At 42.4% G+C, this 27251-nt stretch overlaps 1 protein-coding gene across 1 annotated transcript in view; it reads right to left on the bottom strand.

Annotated features, from left to right (window-relative positions):
• The window catches only part of LOC307063665 (bMERB domain-containing protein 1), a gene marked incomplete at both ends in the record, with an annotated part of 114576 nt that extends 87836 nt beyond the window's left edge, over positions 1-26740 (bottom strand). Inside the window, one exon of the mRNA XM_079719899.1 lies at positions 26635-26740. Within this exon, the coding sequence (XP_079576025.1) occupies positions 26635-26740 (106 nt within the window). The remainder of the gene's footprint in view (positions 1-26634) is intronic.
• Positions 26741-27251: the final 511 nt, after the last annotated feature.

The following is a 27251-nucleotide window of genomic DNA, read 5'->3' as shown; positions in this document are numbered from 1 at the left end:
AAAACAGAAATATGAAATTTCCTATCTCCTAAAGCTTGACTTGATATTAATTGAATAATGACTGTTTCTCCAACACTCTTTAGAGCACTTCAATTCAATCTAGGATATTTATTCAGGACATACTGAGTATGTGGTATTGTTCAAACAGCAGTGGAGGTAACCTAAAATATGTAAAATCCAGCATCTCAAATCAAAGAGTTTTCAGTCTCATAGTAGAGGGTCTTTTTGTGATTTCAAGAATGTTTTTAAGGTCTCAAAAAAAAAAAATTGAATGCTTTAACTCAGCAATGACACTTTAAAAAATTTATCCATGTGTAAAAATGAAAATATTTATTGTAGTATTATTTATAAGAGTAAACGTGTGAAATAGCCTAAATGTCCATCAACAGGGAATGGTTGCATATACCCAGACTTTGGAAAATTATGCACTCATCAAAAAGGATGAGATAGTTCTATATTATCGACATAGGAAGATGGCCATGACATATTGTTTGAGTGAAAAAACTATGTTATGTATAATACACATAATACGATTCCCTTTATTACAAAAATATGTATGTTAATACATGTCCAATAAAAGACTGAAAAGCTAGACACCAAATCTGATGGTAGTTTGAGGGTGGGAAATGGGTTTTACTTTCTACTTTGTACACTTCTGTCTTGTTTGAATTTTCATAATGAGCAGATATGCCTTTAAAAAGACTTTTTAAAAGCCCACTGACAGTATCTATGCAACACCTGCCATAAATGGACACTAAATCACTTCAATCTCTTAAATCTCAGCCACCTGAAGAGAAAGGAAAATGTCAACTTGATTAGCCAGAAATTGCTATAAAGAATAGTCAGACATTCAACTACGGCCCTTTCAGAGAACACTGTGGCAAAGTCTGGCCAGAGGTATCCTGGCTTCAGTATACAGGTTAAATGTCTTGTTGGTGAATACAGTTCCAAAGGTACGTTTCTTAAAACAAATTTGTTTCCTGTCTTAATATCTAGTAAACATTAGCACTGCTTGCTTTGTTTGCATCCAATACACCAGCTTCATTCTATATTTTTCTCTTCTGGGGCCATGTCCTTGCAACAGTCACTCTCAGTATCACAGTACCTGGCTTGTAATGCTATGGATAAGGAGGGGACGACCAGTTCTCTTGTTCACCATTGGGCAGCAAATGCCTTCCCAACCCTTGAAATCTCCATGAAACAAGCAGTAGTAGTAGGGTGACCAACCACCCTGATTTACTTGGGAATGATGGTTTCCCAGGATGCAGAACTCTTCAGCCCTAAAATCGTGACAGTCCCAGGCAAACAAGGATGTTGAATACCCTCGTAGTGGCCATTGCTGGGTATTTTTTCAGATGGCATTTTTCTACTCTTCCCCTACTCAAGACTTCTTTGTTGCAAGAGACTATTGATGCTACAGAGCCCATGTCAGTGATTTCTCATGAAATCCTCATTATAACCAAATTCCAACAACTGAACCATTGCTCTGTTCAAAGACGGCCTTTCAAATGGGATTTCCTGAGTGTTACTCTCCATTCTTCCTGTTCAGTCCTTCAGCAAGTTCACAGTATCATAGAGTAGCGATCTTGATCTTGTAGCTTAACAAAAAGTTATTTATAGACATAAGCCCAACGCATTTCTCCAGAGGTTAGAATCTCTCATTGGATGGGGATGGTGTCCAGGCATAGGTGATTTTATTATGTGCCAGGGGGAGAGAAAATGACCCAGTGGAAGACAGGTAGGGCTGGACACTTGACACTTCTTCTTGGTCCTTGCTCGTGGCTCGTTTGAGAAGGCCTTGTGAGCACATTCTGGCTTCTGTGCTCTGCACCAGAGCAGTTACTATTTAATCATAGTCCATGGCTAGGCTTATCATGATTACAAGTTAGAAAATAGAAGGAAAAAATCAGTTAGGGGTTAGCAGAATGATCCTAAATTTTGATCCAGTGGTCTGATTTTAGTATAGCTTGACTTTGAAAAATATGTTTAAATGTATTATACTACATGCATTTATTATTTCCACATAAAGGAATGGAAATTCATTTTGCAAGCTAATTTTCTTTTGAGACTTTAAAAACACTCTTGAGATCACAAAAAGACTCTCTTCAATGAGAGAAAATTCTTTGATCTAAGATGCCAGATTTTACGTATTTTAGGTAAAATCCAAATGGAGTTGCTTTTGCTAAGTCCCACATCACCGAGACTTGACTTAACTACAATTTTGGCTCTCCCAGAACTGGAATCTTAAACCAGTCGATCAGGAATCCCTCCCCTAATCAGCATTTGTCAGTAATCTTCCAGAGAGACCCCTGCCATTTCCATAAGAAAAGTAACCTTGCAATAAACAATCCGCTCTTTTGTCCAGTGCGACTTCCTTGTTCCTGTTCACTTCTGCCCACAAAATCTCTTGCCTCGGACTGTTCTTTGGAGCTCCTTTCTATCTGCTAGATCGGATGTTGCCCAATTCACGAATCGTTGAATAAAGCTAATAAGACCTTTAAATTTCCTCAACTGAATCTTGTTTTTTAATGAGTATATTCTTGCATTGAACACGTTCATTTATTCTTTATTCATTCAACAGATATTAATGGAGCACTTGCCAAGTATTATTTTCTCTTAAACTTCCACTTCTCACCTGCTCTGAGCTGCACACAGCTCTGCCTGAAGACATCCTCCATTCAAACACTAAAAGGAAAAGAACTCTCTTCCTCCACAGGGAAGGAGGTATACCCCAAGACAATAGAGATGTGTGAGAAGAGGGACCAGTTTCCAAAACATGATTTGTCTCTCTTTGAGAAGCATGATTCAGAGGAGGAGGAGAAGGACAGAAGGGGAAAAAGGAAGGAGAGAGAAGAGGAAGGACAAAGGAGCATCTGAAAGGATGTTCTCAGTGTTTTTCTGAGGTTGGCAGGATTATTTTAAATGACATTTGCTCTCTTTTATAATCTTCAGTATTTTTTAATTAAAAAATTAAATGACTATTATCATTATAACCATTATCCCTCTTATTATCACAATAAAACCACCAGTTATTTTTGTTGGAGAAGGACTTATCTCCAGAGGGATTTTGGTCTGCAAGCATGCATTGTCTTTCTCTGGTCATAGCATTTCCACTGTATTTCCATGGGAGAACACACCTCACCCGTGGAATGCTGTCTGGTGGGACTGGCAATCAAGATGGCGCCCTTCTCAGCCAAGGGCTGGGTCCTGATGTAACTGGGCCAACATACACATGCTATGTTCTGGCTATGTTTGGCTTTGATCTTAGATTGGCTCTTCCAACTGACATTCAGCCACTTTTTGGTCCCAGAGCTTGTCCTCTGATAGAGAGGGTCCACTGTCCTGAGAGCAGTAGTTGCAAAGGTCAATATTGGCAGAAGGCACTAGGATGTGAGAAAAGCTTGTAGGGTTCAGCGTCCCTTTTATAGGTTCTCATTTGGAGGGTTTTCACAAACAGGAGGTAGGATTATTTTCAAGCAACGGAATTGACTCTGGTTAACTCAGAAATTTTCTCTGTCCTTTCCTGGGTATTTGAATCTTGAGCACAATGTCCCAGGAATGCAAAACAATGGGTCTGATTCAGCCCGATGACAGTTCCCTGAATTTTCTGCCACCTGAAACTTAATAGTTGTCACGGTTCCCCTTCTTTTTAAGGCCTGGCTATTTAGCTCTTTTTTGATTCTGGAAGGATTTTGACATGCTTCTAAATTCCCTTTTTCTCCTTTAGTTCCTGTGCTTTGCAAATTTATTTAATGTGATCCACAGTAAGACTGTATTACAGAGTGGCCCAGTGTCTACAACCACACATAGGCATAAGTGAAATAAAACCTGCACAAAATAATATTTACTCTTAATACCTTACAGGCATTCTTATATTTTCTATTCTCCTCTATTTCATTTAAAAAATTCCAGTTGCAACCTCTTAAACTGACCAATGGGTTACTCCCACACTTGGAAAGCCTCAGAATTATCCAGAGTCAATTTCTCTTGTTTGCAAATAATCCTATCCCTCGGGCGTGAGAAAAACCAAAATGAGCACCTTAAAAGGAACAATGAACCATACAAACTTTTCTCTCAGGCAGTGAACTCTCTCTAGCTACAGGACAAGCTCTGGGAGCAGAAAGCCAGCAAGTGGCTGGTTGGGAAGAACAAAGCCAATCATAGCCAGAACTTTCTTCTCTGGCAGCAATCAGAAGTCAGTTGTGATCCGACCTGTTGTGTTACAGTGCCTGCTGATTGTCTAAGACAGGAGCCACAAGCCTGCAGAGGCCAAATCTGGACTTGAGCTAAGAATGGCCCCCACATATTTAAATGATTGAGGGAAAAAATCAAAAGAATAATATTTCATGACATGGAAAAATTATGTGAAATTCAAATTTCAATGACCATAAATAAACATTATAAGGAGCACATTCATACCCATTCACTGAGGCATTCATCTATGGCAGCTTTGGGGCTACAGCAGTAGAGAGAAACCATACAACCCACAAAACCTAAAATATTTACTATCTACCCTTGTACAGAAAAAGTTCGCCAACACCTTATCTAAGCACTACGGGGAGATTGAGAATGAAGTTAAGGCTTGGTTCCTGCTCTAAAGGTGAGATAGTCCCCATGCGACTGACACAAATCAAGGACAACTAAGCATGATATTGCACAGAACTGAGAAAGCATAACAGGAGGTCAAATGGAAGGAATTCTTCAAAAGAACAGGTGCGGTGGAAGGATTGGGGGCTTCTGGAGGAGGTGAGGCTGGAACCTTTGGCAATTCCTGAATTTCTATGTAGGAAGGGCTTGGAGCAGTAATCTAGGGCTTGAAGCTACATTTGCATTTTCCTTACAGAAGAAAATGTGCAAATCAATTGTGTAAATCAGATGAAGGGCTTGAGGGAAGCAGGGAGAAGAATGGACCTGCCATGAGGAAAGGTAGGATTAAGTTTAAGCAGAAAGGAAGAAAGAAGGAGGGCGGAGTGGCAAAAGAAGGGAATAAGTACCATAATGACGATGATGATAACAGCAGCTCCCATGATCCGGCCCTTATCCTGCGCTGAGCACTGTGTTCAAAGCGCGAAGGCATTGACTCACTGCATGCTCGCCGTAAGTGTAAGAGGTAGGGACAGATGATCCCCATTTTACAGGTGAGGATGGAAAGGAGACCAATCTAACTGGAGCATTTAAAGTAGGGGTGTATTTTAGAGCAGGGTAGGAATAAGGCTTGGTTGGGAGGGAGGGTAGCAGGGCACTATGGAGAGTGGGGAAGATCAGGCAGAGTGTTTTATATCCGATTAAAAAGTGAAAACAAACAACCAACCAAATATGGTAGAGGAGTTTGTAATTGGCATCTGAGGCAATGGGAAGTTTTGGGAAAGGGAGAGATAGGCTGAGGGAGTGATGAAAACACTGGTGAACAGCAGAGCGGGCAGAACTGAGGCAAGAAACTAAGGCCAAGGCAGGTTTCATGCACCCACGGAGATTTGCTCCATGCGTCAGCCCAGTAAGGATTCCTACAGTCAAGAAATCTACAGCACTACCTTTCACCCAGCAGTTTCCAAACTTATTGACCACAGGCCTCCCTTTTTCTTAGAAAACCTATCAACAGCTGTTATTCCTCAGAACATGGCTTAGAAAATGCTGCCTTCGAGAAAAGGCCTACAGTCATACGAGACATCATTGTATTGGCCAGTGGGCATCCAGAGGGCTGATTTTATAAATGTGGCGAGAAGACGAATGGAGACATGGATTTCTATCTTTAGATCTTCCTGCTGATAAACTGCTTAGTGGAGGTGCCGGATCTTTATACTCCGAGCAGCAGTGTGTGCCGAGCTGGTAAGCCATAGAACGCCACGGGGTTTAGACTCACTGGCCAACTTCAAACTGCTTTGCTTTATTTTTAGATAATAGAGGTCTTCCCTGGTGGCGCAGTGGTTAAGAATCCACCTGCCAATGCAGGGGACACGGGTTCGAGCCCTGGTCCGGGAAGATCCCACATGCCACGGAGCAACTAAGCCCGTGTGCCACAGCTACTGAAGCCCACACGCCTAGAGCCCATGCTCCGCAACAAGAGAAGCCACCACAATGAGAAGCCTGCGCACCGCAATGAAGAGTAGCCCCAGCTCGCCACAACTAGAGAAAACCCGCACAGCAACGAAGACCCAACGCAGCCAATAAACAAACAAACAAACAAATAAATAATAGAAATGGCAGCTGAGTAAATATTGTAAATCTAGATACCTGACCCCAGTGCCACAGAAGACAAAGTAATTCCTCTTTCAATGCCATTTTTAGAAGCTGGTTAGCTGCTTGCCCAGGATCCTTTCCTCAGTTGCTAAGGAATCACATACCTCAATGCATTGAATTTCTATTATGTGCCAGTCCCTGTGTTAACAGCCTCTTCTTTGAAAGGCAGGTCTGTTAACCAGGCAGAGCTGGTAGTTATCAGTCATGGGATGATATGGTAATGACCCTGAACTCTAAAGATAAAAGAATAAATTTTATATATATATATATGTGTGTTTTATATATATGTTCACTATGTATATATATATTATATATGTGTGTAATATATATCTGTTACATACATATATAATGTGTGTTTATTAAATACATATGTATGTGTGTATAGATATGTAGTAGATAATTTTAGTTCGCAGAGCAGCTAAATGGGTAACCAGCAAGGGCTGGATTTACCCACTCTCAACTTCAATCAAGCTGAACATCTGGATGATGCTTTAAAAAGTCAATAAAATATCCCCCATTTGGCATCAAGAGATGAACGGCTGGGTAATTAATAGACTGAATTTTCAGGCATTTTTCAGTGCCCCTCTGGACTCCATGTTTTCAAGCCCAGGCTTTCAGTGGATCAGATTTCATTTGAAATCATTTTCTGCAATAAAGGATACTTTTCATAACTGTAACTCTTAAAAACTAGTAGCTTTCATTGTGCTTGTAAACGGTGGTTAATGAAGAACCTGAATTCTCATCGCTCCCTCTGCAGGAAAGCACGTAGATAATGGCGGGGGGGGGGCAGCTGGAAGTGCTTCAGTGAAAAAGTACACATGGTCTCCGGGCCACCTCAGCCAGGTTGTCTGATTCTAGTCTTTCATTGTCTCTGAGCTATTTTACAACACTGTGAGTAGTAGGTAACTGGTAACAACGCAAACATAATTCTCATACACATGCAAATCCTCTCTTGTCTAGAGGGGTCCAAATGACTTCTCTCTCCTTCATGGAAAATTCAGTTTTACTTTCCTTTTTGCCTTCATTTCAATATTTCTGATCCATAAATGAGTCCATTCTTCAGATTCTTTTGAATTGGTTATAACATCTACCTGGTTTCCCTCACTGATTGAGTAGAATAAGATCTTTAACACGTGTTCATTTTTATATCTTTGTGAGAGTCGTGATTTTACCTCTTTCTGAAAATTATCTTTTAACAGTAACACTAATTTTTTTCCTGTATTCCCTCAAACATGCCTTTGTCTCCTGCCCCTGCCCCATTAGAACTACAGGTGAATTTCCACTGCATCTGACCTGTTGTATGGTAGGGTAGTAGGCTGTTTCTTTGGGAAATGCATTAGCTAATGGATAATTATCTTTTCTAAATGCAGTGTATTGTGTTTCCTTTCTTCAGAAAAGGAGCTAAATTAATGGAGTGATGCGTCCACCAAACACAGGTTATGTATCTCTCCATCCATGACAAATTTTTGAATAATGGTTGCTAATAATAATACCAATATTATCTTTTGTGTTTGGAAATTGATGACTGATCTAGGGCAACAGGACAGAGGGGATGAATTGGTTTCCCAAAAGCGATGACAATTTACAATTTAAGATTTAATAATTTATTTTACTGAGAGCTTTCAGGTTTGGCCATCATGGTCTAGTAGAGAAAGGGAGGGAACTCTTGTTTACTTAGCTGCATTTGATTATACAGGATAAATGGGTTGAAATTCTACTTCTGCTACTGCCTAGCTTGAGCACTTGGAAAAATCATCTGCCTTCTGGGCAAGGGGTTTCTAATCCACTCTCAAAGGAGGTGGGGGGCATGGGCTAATTCTATTAAAAGCTACTGGGGGGGTGATTTCTAATCTACAGCCAGAATTGGGGATCACATAGGAACTAGCTTATCCCCAGTAATAACAATTTTTATTCTGTGCCCCTATAGACACCACAGAAGCAACTGAACATGAACTGAGATGTGTACACACACTGTCTCTCTTAAGAGGAGGAAGAGACACGTGAATCACCAGGAATACCTGATTTCTGAATACACCTCTACACTAAGAACTTCATCTGAATATCACTTATATGTGCAATCTAAAATGTGACACAAATAAACTTATCTATGAAGCAGAAACAGACTCACAGACATAGAGAACAGACTTGTGGTTGCAAGGGGGAAGGGAGTGGGGGAGGGAAGGATTGGGAGTTTGGGGTTAGCAGATGCAAACTAGTATATATAGAATGGATAAACAACAAGGTCCTACTGCATAGCACGGGGAACTATATTCAATATCCTAGGATAAACCATAATGGAAAGGAATATGAAAAAGGATGTATATATATAGTCAATCAAGTAAACTTCAATAAAATAAATGTTAAAAAAAAAAAAAAAAGAACTAGGCATTCTTTTTCTCCCCCCACCCATAGAAGTGCTCATTTCTGTTTACAAAAATTGAGATGTCACCTGTCACCTGGTATGTTCTACTTTCTTGGTCCTTTCATAATTGTCTGGGCACTCTTTGGGGTGCTAATAAAGAAGAAATGGTCAGTCCCTGGACACAGATAATGTTCCAGAGAAATGGAAATCACTGTTCTATGGGCTGACATAAATCCCTCTCCTTTTGGTAGCAGAGTTAACAGCTATTGTTTGAAGGGTATTTCTAGTCATCTACCTGAAGCATTTTCTTTTGTAAATGAAAGTGACAATTTCTTCTTCACTCCAATTTGTAGGAAGTAGAAATCTTCCAGGGCAGGAATGCCTGAGGAAAATCAAACCATTTTGCATGGGGAGAGCTCTTGATGCTTCAGGAAGTTCATAACAGTGTTTCTCTTGGCTTAATCCTGAGCACATGCAAGTTTTTATTGCCAGCGCTTTGTGTGTGTGAACTGTGAGACATCTGAAGGGAAAGAGGGCAGAAACCTAGGGGCCAAGATGAAGAGATGGAACAGGAAAAGTCTTTATAAACTCTTCTGCATCATGAAACTAGACCATCTGCATCAAAAAAGAATTAGACCTGATCAGTGATTCTCAACTGGGGACAATTTTGCCCCTCTAGGGGACATTTGGCAAGGTCTGGAGACACTTTTGTTGTCATAGCTAGGGATGGGTGGGGGACATGCCATTGGTGTCTAGTGGGTAGAGGCTAGAATGCTGCTAAACGTCCTACAATGCACAGGAAAGTCCCCTCAACACAGAATTATTACCACAAACATCAATGTCAGCACTGAGGTTCTCTCACACCTGTCGGGACAGCTATTGTTGAAAAGATGAATAATAATAAGTGTTGGAGAGAGTGTGGAGAAAAGGGAACCCTAGTGCACTGTTGGTGGGAATGTAAGTTGGTGAAGCCATTATGAAAACAGAATGGAAGTTCCTCAAGAAATTTAAAATAGGACCACTTTATGATCTAGGAATTCTACTTCTGAAGATTTATCCAAAGAAAACGAAAACACTAGTTTAAAAAGATATATGCATCCTTATGTTCACTGCAGCATTACTCACAATAGCCAAGATGTAAGCAACAGAAGTGCCCATCAATAGGTGAAAGGATAAAGAAGATGTAGTATATCTATACAATGGGACATTACTCAACCATAAAAAAGAGTGAGATCTTGCCATTTGCAACAACACGGATGGACCTAGAGGGTATTATGCTAAGTGAAATAAGTCAGACGGGAAAAGACAAATACCACGTGATTTCACTTATATGTGGAATTTAAACAACAGAACAAACATAACAAAACAGAAACAGTCGCAAATACAGAGAACAAACTGGTGGTTGCCAGAGAGGGTTAGGGGAATAGGCAAAATAGGTGAAGGGGATTAAGAGGTACAAACTTCCAGTTAAAAATAAATAAATCAAGCGGACATAATGTACAACATAGGTATTATAGTCAATAATGTTGTAGTAACTTTGTATGGTGACAGGGGGTAACTAGACTTGTCACGGTGATCATTTCATAATGTATAACAATATCGAATCACTATGTTGTACACCCTAAACTAATATAATACTGTAAGTCAATTATACTTCAATAATTTTTTTTAAAAGTAGTGCCATGATTGAGAAATCCTGGACAAATGGATTCCAAATTTCCTTCTAGCCCCAAGACATCATGATGCTAAAACATAATTTCTAGTCCCAAATAAGAAATCTGTTACTATTGTGTCCCCCAAAATCCATGTTGAAGCCCTAACCTCTAATTTGACTGTATTTGGAGATAGGGTCTATAAGGAGGTAATTAAGGTTAAATGAGGTCATCAGGACAGGGCCCTGATCAGATAGAATTAGTGTCCATCAAAAAAAGACACAATTGGACATCCCTGGTGGCGCAGTGGTTGAGAATCCACCTGCCAATGCAGGGGACAAGGGTTTGAGCCCTGGTCCGGGAAGATCCCATGTGCCGTGGAGCAACTGAGCCCGTGCACCGCAACTGCTGAGCCCACATGCTGCAACTACTGAAGCCCACACACCTAGAGCCCGTGCTCTGCAACGAGAGAAACTACCCCAATGAGAAGCCCGTGCAACACAACGAAGAGTAGCCCCCCCCACCGCAACTAGAGAAAAGCCTGAGTGCAGCAGCAAAGACCCAACACAACCAAAAATAAATAATTTTTATTAAAAAAAAAAAAAGACATAATTCTTGCTCTCCCCCTCTCTCTCTGTCCCCATGCACTTGCAAAAAGAAAAGGCCATGGGAACACACAATGAGAAGGTGGCCTCCTACAAGACAAGAGGCCTCAGAATGAAACTTGCCTTTTCAGTACCTTGATCTTGATCCCTACCTCCAGAACTTTGAGAAACAAATTGCTGTTGTTTAAACCACTAGTCTGTGGTATTTTGTTATGGCAGCCCGAACAAACTCATACAGCTATTTATAGTAATTGTCACTGCTAATATATTCTTAGGTTTTTACCATATGCTAGGCCTTGTGCTAAGCATTATACATACCTTATCACTCTTACTTCTCAACATCCCCCCTGTGAGGTTGGAATTATTATTATCCCTACAGAAGAGTAAATGAAGGCTCAGAGAGGTTATAATAACTAGCCTAAGATCAACCAGTTAGTAAATGGGAGAGATGAACTATGAACCTAAACAGCCTGAGCCCTGGTTAAGAATTCATGTATTTAATTACCATAAGATGTCACTTTCCCAAATTGACTGTCTTATCTACTTAAACTTATAAACTTCAAGGGAAGGCAAGATACAGAAAAGGGCCAGAGGAGGGTGAAATTGCCAAAGAATGTGGAAATCAAAAATCTCCGTATCTTCTTCAAAAAGTCAAATATAAAATTACCAATGGCCCAGCAACTCCACTCCTAGGTATACACCCCCAAAGAATTTAAAACAGGTGCTCAAACACTCGTTCACAAATGATTATAGCAGCATTATTCCCAGTAGCCAAAAGGTAGAAATGACCCAAATACCCATCAACTGATGAATAAACAAAATGTGGTGTATTCATAAATGAAATATTATTCATAAAAAGGAATGAAGCACTGATACCTGCTACACCATGGATGAACCTTGAAAACATGATGCTAAGTGAAAGAAGCCCAGCACAAAAGGTCACAAATTGTATGATTCCATGTATATGAAACATACAGAATAGGTAAATCCAAAGAGACAGAAAGCAGTAGGGGAAGGGGGTACAGGGGGAGGGACTGTTTAATGATACAGGGTCTCCTTTTGGGGCAAAGAAATGTTTTGAAACTAGATAGAGGTGATAGTTGCACAACACTGAAAGTACTAAGTGCCACTGAATTGTACACTTTAAAATGGTTAAGGGTTAATTTTATGGTATGTTGAAATTGACCTTAATAAATAAAATCTTGATCTCAGTAGAGAAGAAAGACATATAAAGCCAACCTAGTCCTGGCTTTGGATAAGCATTTGAGAAAGAAAGCCCTGCTACAAGGCAGAGCTGACCCTTACAAAAGCGGACCTCTTAGTTCCTGGATCCCAGCCCGGCCGCCTGCGTCCCTGCTGGGCTGCTCTTCTGGATGTCATTTGCACTTGTTTTAGATGTGCTCCGGGGACACCTTCCCTACATCTATTTAAACAGGATGAAGATGGATGGATTGTGCAGCGGTGGACGGCAGGTCTCCAGCACTAACAGTGCACCGCAAACACGGAGTGGGTGAAATGGTCTGACCAGGAGTGCTGGGTGTGAAAGAACCAAATGGAACCAAAATGGAAATAATTTAAGCACTTTTGTTCCTTGTCACAATGACAGCCACTTTTAAGAGCCACCTGCATTTCATCCCTGGAGTAGGGCCTGGACAAATTTCCAGCTTTCAGCTGTCTTAATTCCTTCCTGGACTGAGGAGGGTGCTATAGACTGAATGTTTATGTACCGCCCCAATTCATATATTAAAATCTAATCCCCCATGTGATGGTATTAGGAGGTGGGGCCTTCGGGAGGTGATTAGGTCATGAGGGTGAAGCCATCATGAGTGGAATTAGTGCCCTTATAACAGAGACCCCAGAGAGCCCCCCGACCCCCTTCCTCCACATGAGAACACAGCTAAAAGATAGTCATCTATGAACCAGGAAGCCCCTACCAGTCACTGGATTTGCCAGCCTTCATAACTGTGAGAGTGAAATTGCTGTTGTTTGAAAGCCCCTCAGTCTATGGTCTTCTGTCACAGCAGCCCGAATGGACCAAGACAAAGGGGTATAAACACAGGAAGAAAAACACGAAGTAAGGAAAGACTAGTTTGTCCCTTCCTCTGCTCATTATTGTCTATTTCCCAAATTTATCTCTGGGACCAGGATTATGGAAAGAGTTGTTTCTTTTTTCTGCCCCGGGATCACCAGGAGAAAGCTGGCATGTGGACGGACTTCCCTGGTGGTGCAGTGGTTAAGAATCTGCCTGCCAATGCAAGGGACATGGGTTTGAGCCCTGGTCCGGGAAGATCCCACATGGCACGGAGAAACTAAGCCCTTGCGTCACAACTACTGAACCTGAACTCTAGAGCCCATGAGCCACAACTACTGAAGCCTGCACGCCTAGAGCCTGTGCTCCGCAACAAGAGAAACCACCGTAATGAGAAGCCCACACACTGCAATGAAGAGTAGCCCCACTGCTGCAACTAGAGAAAGCCCATGCACAACAATGAAGACCCAACGCAGCCAAAAATAAAATTATTAATTAAAAAAAAAAAAAGAAATCTGGCACGTGGGAACTGCAATGGGAGAAGATCTAAGTGGGAAGGGTCAGCATGGTGACAACCCAGAATCTTTAAAATTGGTTTCCACACAGTATTTCAGGGGCCTTTCCCTTTAAAAATATGGAAAGCCAATGGAATTTAATATAGTTGGAAGTTTACAAGTAACTAAAGGGGAAGTTATGGACTTTTTGATGGTCCTAGATTCAAATCCTTTCTCCATTGATTAATGGGGCAAGATTTTCATCTCTCTGTTCCTGGATTTCCATATATATATTAATACACACACACACACACACACACACAATGCTTTATCTTATATGGTGGTAGAGAGGAGTAAATCAGATAAAACTGTATCTCCTCAATTTTGAGACCACTTTCTTCTCCCACATTTTAGCATTTCTGAAGTTAGGATGCCCCTTCCCCATCCCACAAATGCATAATTTAACATAAATGTATACATGTGATAATATTACTAAGTAGATTTTTTTAGTGAAGTTTTCCTTTTAATTTTCTTTTTTGCTTGACTCTCCATTGCCCCCACCTCACTCTGGCCCTCACATCAGCCCCGTCTCCCCCCCTCACTCCCCACCTTCCCCCAGGTAGCCCACAGCAACAACTTGTTATGCATTTTCCACGTTTTTCTCCATACTAATAAAATCACACACATACAAACACGCACACATATCCATGGATGCATATATATTATATGTGCTATATACAGAGAGAGACATTTTGTTTTATAAAAATGAGATCCTGTTATATACATTTTCCTTGATCTCATTTTTCTCCCTCAATAATACCTCTAAGACAACTATTACTACTCTAATTTATTCCTTTGTAACAGCTCTCTACATTTCACAGTAGATGAACAATAGTTTATTCAACCATTCTTCTACTGTTGCGCCTTCACTGTGTTCAGTGTTTCGGTTTTCTGTTTTTTGCACATACTCCCTTGTATACTGGTGCTTCTATTTCTGTTGGGTAGAGTCCCAGAGTCAGGCTGCTGGGTCAAAGCATATGAGTATTTTAAACTTTAAGAGATGTTATCTGACTGCTTTCCCCAAAGGCTGGAACACTCAACAATTTCACCAGCAGTGTCTAAGATGACTCTGCTCTCCGCATGAAATTAAAAGGACTTTTAACGGACCAGTACATTTAATGCTGCCATGCTGTTTTTTGTTCTTGTTGTTCCAAAAAGATGTGATTGACTATGAATGGTGCATCCCACATTTGCTGACATCTAAGAATCAAGGAGATATGGTATATATGTCAAGTACCTTGCCCAGCCTACACCCATCATAGCATTCATGGTGCACTGCCAGTTCACAAGAATAGTATCTATTCCTGTTGTTTTGTATCTGATCTGAAAATCTTGCAACCTTCCCTCAAAGCAGGAAAGCAAGGAGGCTCATCTACCCACAGAGGCAGGAACAAACCTTCTAAAGCAGGAGATGGGCAGGTGATTTCGACCAAGACTCTGGCTAACTTTATTTCTTTTTAGTTTGATGATTTTGAAGGTTTGCAAAACACAGTTAAATCATTTGCATCTCAGTCTTTGCGGATTAACAGTTGCCCAATTCGGCAACTGGTGATTTTTTTGAATGTGAAGCTTCTGAGTGCTGGGTGATGTGATAGACGCCGAGCATTCAGCACTCAGCAGTGAATGTGACACGCAGAGCTTCTGTGGTCATGGCACTCGCAAGAAAACAGAATCAAGTAATTGCACTCCAGGTTAGCCCAGAAAACTTGGTTTGACACTATTAGGACTCACTTTCTCAAGGGCCTGCAAAAACACACCTGTGGCCAAACAACTGAATTAACCTCTTGAAAACATTTAGCTATGAGAGCATCGGGTCAGCAAGCTGACTGAATTCTGTTTCTGAAGGACTGGGAGACACAGCAACATCTCTTGGTCCTTTGGTTTTGCATCACTGGAAACAGGGACTGTTCCCAAAGAAGTTTTCTCAACTTTACTGAGGTATAATTGACAAAAATGTGATATTTAAAGTGTACATTGTGGTGATTTGATATAGGTAAACATTGTGAAAAGATTCTCACCGTGTAGTTAGTTAAAACATCTATCACCACACGTTTATGTATGTTTATTTTTTTGGTGAGGACATTTAAGTTCTACTCTCTTAGCAAATTTCAATGATATAATTCAGTATTATCAACTATAGTCATCATGTTTTATACTAGATCCTCAGACCTCCTTCATCTTTTAAAAAAAATTTTTATTGGAGTATAGTTGATTTACAATGTTGTGTTTGTTTCAGGGGTACAGAAAAGTGAATCAGTTAAACATATACATAGATCCACTCTTTTTTTTTTTTTAAGATTCTTTTCCCATACAGGCCATTACAGAGTATTGAGTAGAGTTCCCTGTGCTATACAGCAAGCTCTTATCAGACCTCCTTCACCTTATACCTGAAAGCTGGTAAGTACCCTTTTACCAACCTCTTCCCATTTCCCCCCTCCCCCAGCCCCTGGCAACCACTTTTCTACTCTCTGTTTCTATGAGACTGGTTTTTTTTTTTAGATTCCCCATATGTGATATCATGCACTATTTGTCTTTCTCTCTCTAACTTATGTCACTTAGCAAAATGCCTTCAAGTTCCATCCCTTTTGTCACAAATGGCAGGATTTCCTTCTTTCTCATGGCTGAATAATATTCCATTGTATATATACAGCACACCTTTTTTATCCATTCATCGGCTGATGGACACTTAGGTTGTTTCCATGTCTTGGCTATTGTGAATAATGCTGCAGTGAGCATGGGGGTATAGAGGGCTCTTTGATATCCTGTTTCCATTTCCTTCAGATATATTCCCAGAAGTGAGATTGCTGGATCATATGGTAGTTCTATTTTTTCCAAAAGACCTTAAGTCACCTGAAGGCAGGGACTATAGATGTCCTACTCAAAGGGCTACTGTACTCTCAAGAGCTTAGCACAATATCTGGCATATAAGAGGCTATCATTAAATATGTATTCAATGGATGAGGAAATGAATGGATGAATGGACAAATACATGAATGAATGACTTACCTGTTTGGGAATTTTAAATGAACTGAATAATTAGTGTCATGCATTATACTTATTTTCCAATTTGCATTTTATGAAATCTAGACATACTTGTCGCCATCTTGTAATGCAGTTGTTGTTCGTGATTTATCCAAACAAATATGTCCCTGGAAACCCTAGTCTAGTGCAAACAGCCTGGGCTGTTGTGTCCTTGCTCAGTCCATACTGGCTGTACCCCTTCCCTGGGGTGAGTCCTTAACCTGTGTCCCCACTTACAAAGGGCCATGATGACTTCTGCCCTTTGCCCTTTTTTGTAAAGAGTAAATTAGAAAACACAGGAAAAGTATAAATTGGCAAGTGCTATAAAGGTAAGAGGCCATTACTATTACTCCTCCCAACACCCATAATCCATGCACCTCTTTAAACCCTACTGAAAGTGAGAATAAGCAGCACTGGTGCTGATGTATTTAAATTCCTAAGACCTCAGGCTAACAACAGTTATTTCCCACCTGTTACATTGCCTATGCTTAGAAGACCCTCTTTCTTTCCTCTCTGTAATCAACCACCAATGTTTTTTCCCTTCCAGATGTCTGTCTGGTTAGCCCCTTCCTCCCAACCCACTGCCACTGCTTTAGACTCCAGTCCCTGTGAACTCACGATCAGATGATTCCAAAACACGCCTGGTTGGTCTTCCACCGCCCCAGAGTCCCTGCCCTTCCATCCCGTCTGCAACCACTGCCAGACAAGTCTTCCTAAGATGCTACTTTCTTTACCTCTGTCCCTTGTCCTGCAGTGGCTCCATGCAGCCTGTCATTTTTAATCTGCTCAAGTCTAGGGGCCCTGATCAATCAACCTTGGACTTCCCCAATCCACCAGTGCAGCCAAGTTCACGCATGCCTCCAACAATCTCCTTACACATCGTCACCTCCACTCTTTTCCTGAGGCCAGACCACCCACTTTAACTTTCCTCTTTTCCTTCTTTCCAATTGTTTAAATACTACCCAGTTAAGGTCCACTTTATGTCCTGTTCTGTCAGCAGCAGCATCATCAACACCATCACCATCATTTAGGGAGACTGTGGCTTTCCACATTCTCTGCAAGGGCTTTCCACATTATCTCACTGAATCTTCTTCATTACCCTATGAGGCAGGTCTTCTTACTATCTCCATTTTATAGATGAGAAGACGAGGGACTTCCCTGGTGGTCCAGTTGTTAAGACTCTACACTCCCAATGCAGGTTCAATCCCTGGTTGGGGAACTAAGATCCCGTATGCTGCACAGTGCAGCCCCCCACCACACACACAAAAAAGCTATGTATAGCTGAGAAGATGAAATTCAGAGAGATTAAGTAACTAGCCCAAGGTCACAGAGCTAAATAAGTGTTAAAGTCATGATTCAAATGCAGGCAGAATTCCCACTCTCAAACACTAGACTGTCCATGAAATCTTTCTTGGTCACCCCCAGGGAGGCCTCTCTCTGGGAAGCTACAAGTCTTTAAAACAGGAAAATTCTTCTGCTGCATTTCTGTAAATGTCTTTAAGCTCCCACCGCAGCTTTACCCCGAAGGCACTCTGAAGCAGTGAGACGTAGTCCTCAAGTTTACAAGGGATGTGTTTGTAATGGAAAAGGAAATTAATGAGCCAGAGAACAGAATCAGTTCTAAGAAACCCAGAGAAGTGTCTAACTGACCTTATCTGTATCTGTGTTAAGAGTGGTTTTACTAATCCCAGGAAATAAGAAAGGCAGTAGGATGAAGTCACCTGTGCTGGGTTCAAGTTCCAGCTCTGCCACTTACTAGCAGACTGGCATCGGGCAAGTTGCTTAATCTCTTTGAGCCTCAGTTTCCTCATCTGTAAAATAGAGCAATAAATGGCTCCATTGCACCTCACATCATAGGGTGTGTTGGAAGGAGTAAATTAGAGTATGTATGTAAACACGTGCTTGGAGCAGGCACATAGTAAGTGTTCAGTGTATGATATTTCTTACCATCATTCTCTTCTACTTCTCTTAAAATCACTAGTTTTGCTCCTTTAATGTCAAGGCATTTTAACTAAAAAATAATTATCAGTAAGTCAGACTCTGATTCATTCAAACAAACAAAAATCCCCAAACTTAATTCTAGCGGTCTGGTCCTTGGTCACCGCACGTGGACCCTGCAGGAAATGTGGAGCTGAGCCTTCTCCTGTCTAGCCTCCTATGAACTTATCTGGACTCCAAAATGCACTCACCTCCTGCCTGTCTTGTCTCCCTCACTCTTTAAAAGCCTAGCAAGCATGACTGATCCAGCTGTAGTTCCTGGGTAAAATGTGCACATGTGCCATTCCCTCTGCCTGGAATGCTGTTCCCCTCAGTCAATGATGAAATATTGTTCACCTTTTCAGCCTACTTCAAGAGTCCTTTTCTCTTCCAGACCCCAGAACCATCCCTCGGTGTGACCACTTGGACCTACAATATATTTGTTATTATATTATATAAATTATACCTGTATTTATTTATTTATTTATTTATTTATTTATTTTTGGGGTGTGCCACACAGCTTGTGGGATCTTAGTTCCCCAAACAGGGATCGAACCTGGGCGCCTGGCAAAGAGAGCACTGAGTCTTAACCACTGGACCGCCAGGGAATTCCCATCTTAACCACTTCTAAGTGTATAGTTCCGTGGTATTAAGTACATTCCCATTTCACAGATGAAGAGAGTGGGGTCCAGGGAAATTAGGGAACTTGCCCAAGATCACCATGTTGGGAAGCAGCAGAGGGAGGACTGGAACACAGCCAGCCAGAGAACTCCTTAACGGTGAAGTCTGGGTCTTCTTCATTAGCTAACGCATAGTAGGGGCTCAAGCCCATTGGGTAAGTGAATAGTTAGGGAATGAGTGGATTGTATGGTAAGCATCCTTGGGGGAGCTTTGTGAGTGATGTTCTGAAGAGCTACACTAAAAGAGCCTCCACCTGTGCTTATCTCCAGCCCTCAGGATCATCCAGGTAACAGATGATTCACATGAGTGAAACAGACCCCAAGGTTTCTTTCCAAGGGGAAAGAAACAGAAAAAAAAAAAAAAAGTGGTGTATGGCCTCTGGGATCTCCACCTCCTTGCCTGAGGCTGGCAGCTCACCTGAAATGCCCTTCTCCCCTCTCTTCACCCACTGAAACCCTGTTCAGCCTTCAGGTCCAGTGCAAACACTCCTCCTACTGTCATGCTGGAGCCCCCAGGAAGAGCCAATCTCTTCTTCTGCTCGTTTCCCACTTGTACCTTCATTTAGCATCTATTTCATACTGTTTATACCGGTTTATAATATAAATCATGATGTTCTTCACATCTGTGCTCCCCTTCCCCAAATCTGTAAGCTTCTTCAGAGTAGGGGCTGTGTCTTATTTCATCTCTAATCTCTGCAACACCTAGCGCGGTGCCACGAATAACAGACACTGACTAGGAATATTTAGAGTCAAAGAGAGCTAGAATCAGGCTCGAGCTCTACCATTCACTACCTTCGTGGCCTTCAGCTTTCTTAACCTCCTTAAGCCTCAGTTTCCCCATCTATGAAAGGGGAATAACTATCTGCTGACCTAATAGAGTTGTTAGAATTTAATAAGCTCGAGTTCATAGCTAAGGCTCACTAACTACTATTATTATTAATAAGTGTTTAATAATTAATCAGAGACCAAGAATAGGCATAACTGATTTTTCCTTCAATGGACATATAAGAAGGAAATGCTTGCAAAAATGAAACTTAAAATACCGAATAAACAGAGCTATGTAAATAATTGGTTTTGTTCAAAGTACATACTAGACAGTATCATATTCATCATCTTTGCCTTCCTGCTATTATGGTTCCTGCAATAAAGTTACACAGTCACCTGCCTCTCCAGGGAGACTGCAGAGACTAGCACACCTCCTAAACCTTAACCCAATGCTCAGTCTCCCAAAAGGTGGTCCATGTTGCCTTTACCCTTGTCACTCCTTTCACACTAAGGAAATTCCTACCACTTATCCAAAATGGGATTGATTAGGAAGGACCCTGGGACTACAGAGAACAGTGATTACATCAATCACCACTTGCCCCATGGTCTGATTCTCCATCTGTTAGCCGATGTGACCTTTTAAAAACAAAAACCAGGGCTTCCCTGGTGGCGCAGTGGTTGAGAGTCCGCCTGCCGATGCAGGGGACACGGGTTCGTGCCCCGGTCCGGGAAGATCCCACATGCCGCGGAGTGGCTGGGCCCGTGAGCCATGGCCGCTGAGCCTGTGCGTCCGGAGCCTGTGCTCCGCAATGGGAGAGGCCACAACAGTGAGAGGCCCGCGTACCGCAAAAAAATAAATAAATAAATAAATAAAAACAAAAACCAGCTCATGTTAGTTAAGCTGGACAGTCAGCAGCAGCTGCTCCTACAACAAGAATAAAATCTGTACTTTCTTTTTTTTAATCACAACCTACAAGGTCCTACCCAGTCTGGCTCCTTGCTGACTTATCTCCTCTCTCTACCCTGACCCTCCTGGTTCCAGCCACCCTGGCCTTCTGTCTCTTCCTCTAACATACCAAGGGCCTTTGCATTTGCTTCTTGGATCCTTGACATTTACATGGCAAAATGTCACCTCCTTAGGAAAGCATTTCCTGACCACTGGACGGGAAATATCCCTCCCCTATTAATTCCCATGTAACACATCATCATCTGAACGACATTATTTATTTGCTGATGTATTGTCTGTCACCTTCACTCCCAGCCCATTTCCTGCTTTCCCCTTGAATAGAAGCTCCATGCAGGCAGGAACCTTGCCTGTCTTGCTCCACACTGTGTCTGAGCCCCTAGAACATTGCCTGGCACTTATAAAGCAGTTAATACCTATTTATTGAATGAATAAATGGGGAAGGGGGAGCAGATTATGGTAATTTTTCACTTTTTATTTTTATATTTCAGAAGAATTTGAATTCTTTATAAAGTGCATGTACTACTTCTGTAATAAGAAAAGAGAAATAGGACTAAAACAAAATAAAACTGAAATAATAAAATTAGCATATTTAATCAAATAGATGAAAGTAATACAAATTCTTTCCCAAGTATCTATTATATAGATTGCTGGCAATTCATATTTTTCAGTCTCCACACTGTTTATTAAACCTGAAACATTGGCCAGTTTAATGATCTGTTTGCCAGTCGGCACACACCCTTGGATTTTTAAATAATTGTCATCTCTCCTGGGCTTATATAAAGATTATCATTTGAGCTTTCCACTTTATTCCAATCTCCTACTCATAGCACATTTATTTCCACCTCTATGTTTTTGCCAATGCTGTTATCTCTCCTGGCATCTCCTACCCACTGTGCCACCATCCCCCACCTCCCCTGTCCAAAATCTTGATCATCCTTTAAGGCACACTCAAATCTTTCAAGAAACGGCCACGACCACCAACAACTGTGCTTTTAAAAAGCTCTGTGCTTTGTCAAAAGGCACCTTGTCTTTGTGTCTTCCCTAATTAATTACAGTTGGTTGAAAGCAATACTTTTATATATCTAACCACACTGAAATGTCACTATGCATTTTCCAACTGAGTAAAAAAAAACCAAAAAACCTACTCACTTCTAGTGGAAAAATGTTGTCAGAAGTGGATGGGAGGACTTTCCTGGTGGCGCAGTGGTTAAGAATCCACCTGCCAATGCAGGGGACACGGGTTCGAGCCCTGGTCTGGGAAGATCCCACATGACGCAGAGCAACTGAGCCCGTGCGCCGCAACTACTGAGCCTGTGCTCTAGAGCCCGCGAGCCACAACTACTGAAGCCCGCGTGCCACAACTACTGAAGCCCGCACACCTAGAGCCCGAGCTCCGCAAGGAGAAGCCACTGCAATGAGAAGCCCGTGCACCACAACAAAGAGTAGCCCCCTGATCACCGCAACTAGAGAAAGCCCGTGCACAGCAACGAAGACCCAACGCAGCCAAAAATAAATAAATAAATGTATTAAAAAAAAAAAAAAAAAAGAAGTGGATTGGAGCAATTCCTTAGACTCTTTCTCAAAGGAGAAAATACTAGGTGGTTTCCAAGGGTGCGAAAGCCGTTTCCTACACCTTCCCATAAGGAAGAAGGTGGTATCTACACAATCATTACCTGGAATTTACAAAGAAATGCACACAAGGAAAAACTGACTAGCAGGCTGGAATAATCTCCTCCAATGCTATTGGGCACCAACCTCTTATGTCCTATTGCTGTGGCCCCCAACCTTTTTGGCACCAGGGACCGGTTTCGTGGAAGACAATTTTTCCACAGACCAGGGGTGGGGAGATGGTTTCAGGATGATTCATGGGCATTACATTTACTGTGCACTTTATTTCTATTATTATTACATTGTAATATATAATGAAATAATTATACAACTCACCATAATACAGCATCAGTGGGAGCCCTGAGCTTGTTTTCACTTGTCACTCACTGATTAGGTTTTGATATGAGTCTTCAAGCAATTGATTTATTATGGTCTCTGTGCCGTCAAACCTCTCTGCTAGTGATAATCTGTATTTGCAGCCGCTCCCCAGCGCTAGCATCACAGCCTCAGCTCCACCTCAGATCATCAGGCATTAGATTCTCATAAGGAGCGTGCAACCTAGATCCCTCGCATGTGCAGTTCACAGTAGGGTTCGCGCTCCTATGAGAATCTAATGTGACCGGTGATCTGACAGGAGGCGGAGCTCAGGCGGTAGTGCAATGATAGGGAGAGTCTGTAAATACAGATGAAGCTTCGCTCACCTGCCCGCTGCTCACCTCCTGCTGTATGGCCTGGTTCCTAACAGGCCACAGGCTGATACCGGTCCATGGTCGGGGGTTGGGGACCCCTGCCCTATTGTGACAACCATTCAGCATGGATCGAGTGCTTACTGTATGTCAAGCACTGAGCTAAATGCATTATATACATTATCTCATTTAATCCTCCCAACAGCCTGAAGTGGTCCTTACTATCCTGTTGGAAGATGTCACTGAGAGGATGGAACTGCCAGCTGACTCTTGAGCAGGACTGGGGTAATTGGAGGCTCCTCACCCCTCCCGTCCTGGAAATGTATATTCCACCCATTCTTCTTGCACTAGGAGCCAGTTCAATGATGCAGCTTTGAGAGAGTAGGATGTTGTTGAGACCGCCAGGATGGGCTACACCACTGAACCCCATTAAGACCTCTATATAAACTGTTGAGATTCTGGCGGGCCGGTGCAGAGATCTTGTGGCACCCAAGACAAGCCTCGTATGTAAGTTCCCTTGTTGTTAAACCTGCCACCCACCAATCTGGAGTGGCTGTCTCTTTCTTTGGCCTCTTCTTGCCCTCTGAGTATGGGGCCAGTTTCAGATTTCAGCTGGCAAGTTCCCAAGGGTTCAAACCAACATATCCCCATTTTATAGATGAGACAGCTAACTTACAGAACGGTTCAGCAATTTTCCCAGGGTGACAAAGCAACAAAGTGTTAGAGCTGGTTTGGATCCATGTCACCTGATTTCAAAACTCTCATTCTTAGCTACTATACTATTTATATCTTCTACCTAGAAACTCTAGCTAACATTAAAGAGAACGGTTAATACAACCTTAACTGAAAATGACCAGTTTTGCAATCTTTTTCCCCTTTTCAAGTCTTTTTAAGTAACACCTACTCAGTGTTTAACATAAAATATTTAAATATGTGTAAAAGTTAAACAGAGAGTGTCTTCTTTTTAATGGGCCTCTCTTTTTCTCCAGCATTTCCTGCTGGAGACATTGGCTTGACAATTATTATGCCACAGAATCAATAGTACTAATTTTCACACTTCATTAATAAATAAGTGGAGGCCCCAGATGTTATGGGATGGATCCACAGATCCCCTGGGAGTTGAGAGAGAGTCCAAAAAGAAAAAAAAGGCCACTTTAATTAAAAAAAAAAAAAAAAGTTAGGTTGCAGACAAGAGTCTAGAGATCAAAAGTCTAGATTCAAAAGTGAAACTCTGGATCAATGCTTTAAGAAGAATTTGAATAGGTAAAAATGAAAGAAAAAAAACATCTGGGGATCCACACCAAAAGCAGATCAGAAACTGTGGTCTTGCATCTGAATGGGAAGCAAGAGTCAGAATCTTTGTTGGTTTGGAAGAGAGAGGATAAGAAAGCCTTTCCGCCAAGCTTTTAACAGTTTGCAGCCTAAGACTTAGAAGTACAAAAATTTCAGGAGCAAAAATGCTATATATCAGGTTTTCACTGCAATTTTTCTGTATGCTTGAAATTTTTCCTAATAAAATGGTGAGAACATAAAAAAACATAAGAGAATTATTAGGGACCTGGCCAACATTGCAGCTTTAGTCCAGAGTGTTGATTTATGTAATTCTTTGCAAAGGATAAAAGCAGGTTCTTTCTACAGATGTAGTAATAAAATAATGGAAGCAGCCAATATATTCAGCACTTACCTTGAGCTCTACCTACATCATCTTATTGAATGTCCACAATTAAGCCCTAAGGTATGTATTATTATCATCTCCGTTTCAGAGAACAGAGGCAGAGTGAGGTTTAAAAAAATGTGACTAGTTATAAATTCAGTCACATGCCAGCAAGGGGGCAGAGCCAGGATTCAAACCCAGGGCTTCTATTCTGCACAGACCCAGTAGTCTTTCAAGGCCACCGTGAACTCCAGAGACCAACAGGCTGCCACATACTTAAAATCACTGAATGTGTTCTGGGACTCTCAACAGACTTAGAAAGCTTCCTGAAAATGTGAAAGCAATACACCTTCAGGTTAAAAGCAGAGAGGGGCTCAGGGGCCCAACAAACCTGAGTTCAAATCCTGACTCTGCCACTTAAATCACATCACCTAGCAAGCCCCAATTTTTCCATCTATGTAAGGGGAATCATAAGTCATAATATTCCCCTCAAGGAGGCTGTTCCAGGGATTGAATGAGAGGATGCATTTAAAGTTCTTAGCATAGGCAAGACCTAATACATGGCAATCTATTAACAAAAGGCAGCCATTGTGGGTATTATTTTGAGCTTGCAGGAAGACCAGAGACCCTCAGCCCTGGTGTCATGTTAAAGTACCAAAGCCAAAGGGTTTTGAAAGGATGAAACGGGAGGAAGGACCCATATTTTAAAAGGAGAAAGAAAAGAAAAGGAGAGAGGCTGGACACACTCTGGTTTCCAGGTGCAGAACTAAGACATTTGACTGTGATTTCTACTTGAACCCATGAAAACCAGAGTACAGTTGAGCCATTCTAAAAAGATCTTCTTAATTTGTAATTACAGATATGGAGAAAGCACACACACAGACACACACACACACACACACACAATCTTCTACCAGGTGAAGACAGGAAAAGAGCGTATTCACAATACTTCGGTCCAACATAGCTCAGCGCCAAGGCAGGAAGCTGAGGGTCCTTGTGAAGGGCGAGACGGCCCTTCCCAGCCCGGATGGAGCTAAAGCAAGCAGTGCAAGGGCAGGGGACTGCTAAGCGCCCGGGGTTTGCAGGGAGGGCTGGTGATACTGGGACCCCTGAAGCTGCCTCTACACTTTGAGAGCAGGAGTTTCAACCACTGCATCCTATTCATTAAAAACAAAAAATCCTTAGTTTATTTGTTAATGTTGTTGACCCCAAAATACCGTAGAGAGAAGTAGCAAATACAGTCTGTCCATTTCAGAACTGCCTTCTAGGATTGTACCCAAACCAGAGACTTTGAGTCAAGAGAGAAAGAAGGGCATGCACAGGGTTAACCTTCCCCTAACCCTTTCCCTCCCACTCACGACCCTGGAGAAGGCAGGGGAAGAAACGCTGGGAATTTCAGGTGTGCCCTGAACCTCACGCCAGGGGAGAAGCAAAAGCAGAAACCCAGCGGACACTCCCCCCTCTCCAGAGACGTGGGCGCTTTCCAGGATGGTCCAAAGGCTCCAGCGTCCTAGTGCATCCCGGGTGGAGAAAAGACCCTCCTCCCTCGGCTGCGGGAAAGACCCTACTTTCCAAGACCGGCTGCGAGCTTGGATCCGGGACTCCCGAGTCCACCCCAGGCTCCCGGCTCAGCTGCCTAGAGATTCCCGAGCCTCCCGGTGAAGCCCAACCCGGAGGCTTTTGTTCGAAGGAGAGAGCGTCGCAGCGCAGCGCAGCGCTGAAAGCCCCGCTGCGGGGGCGCTTCCCTCGGTCCGCTCCCTACCAACCCCGCACTCCCGCAACCACCCGCTCCGGCGCACAGATCCCCAACTGTCCCACCCCCCGCCCGAATACTCACTTCTCCCCAGTCCCTCCGCTTTCCACGCCGTCTCCTCCACCGCCCCATAGCGCCTCAAAGGCTTCTCAGCTTCCAGATGGATGGACAAAGATTGGTTTAACTCCATCGCTGATCTCCGCGGGCAGGTCGACGGGTCTCCCTTTACTCCATCCCCGCTGCGGGTTGCAGGGAGGGAGGCGGCTCCAGCCAGCAGCGTCTTAAGGGGCCGGGCGCTGGTGACGTTGCTCCATCTCTTCCGCCGCCAGGGCCGGGGACAGCCGACTGGCATCGGAGGGGGGAGGGGGGGAGAGAGAGAGAGAGGGAGAGAGGAAAAGGATGAGAACGCATGCGCAATGGAGGCTTGGGGAGGGGAGCTTGGGGGCTGGGTAGACAGAAAAGAGGGTAGGTGATAACTCTACGAAGAACAACAAAACAACTAAAATAGAACAAAGGAAGTAAAAACAAGGCAGCAGCCCATACTGGGGCTTGTGACGTCAGCGTGCTGCTAGGTTTTGAGTGGGATTTGTGAGAGCATCTCTATCTGGGGGCAATAGATCCATCTTTGTGGCGAGTGTACAGAAGCGTGAGTGTGGACCTGGATCTGTGGGTTCTGGGCTTGGCTGAGTGCGTTTTTGTGA

This window comes from Hyperoodon ampullatus, assembly GCF_949752795.1.
Source record: "Hyperoodon ampullatus genome assembly, chromosome: 14".
Classification (NCBI taxonomy): Eukaryota; Metazoa; Chordata; class Mammalia; order Artiodactyla; family Ziphiidae; genus Hyperoodon; species Hyperoodon ampullatus.
The sequence above is the reverse complement of the archived record's forward strand: the minus strand, read 5'-3'. Positions and strand labels throughout refer to the sequence as shown.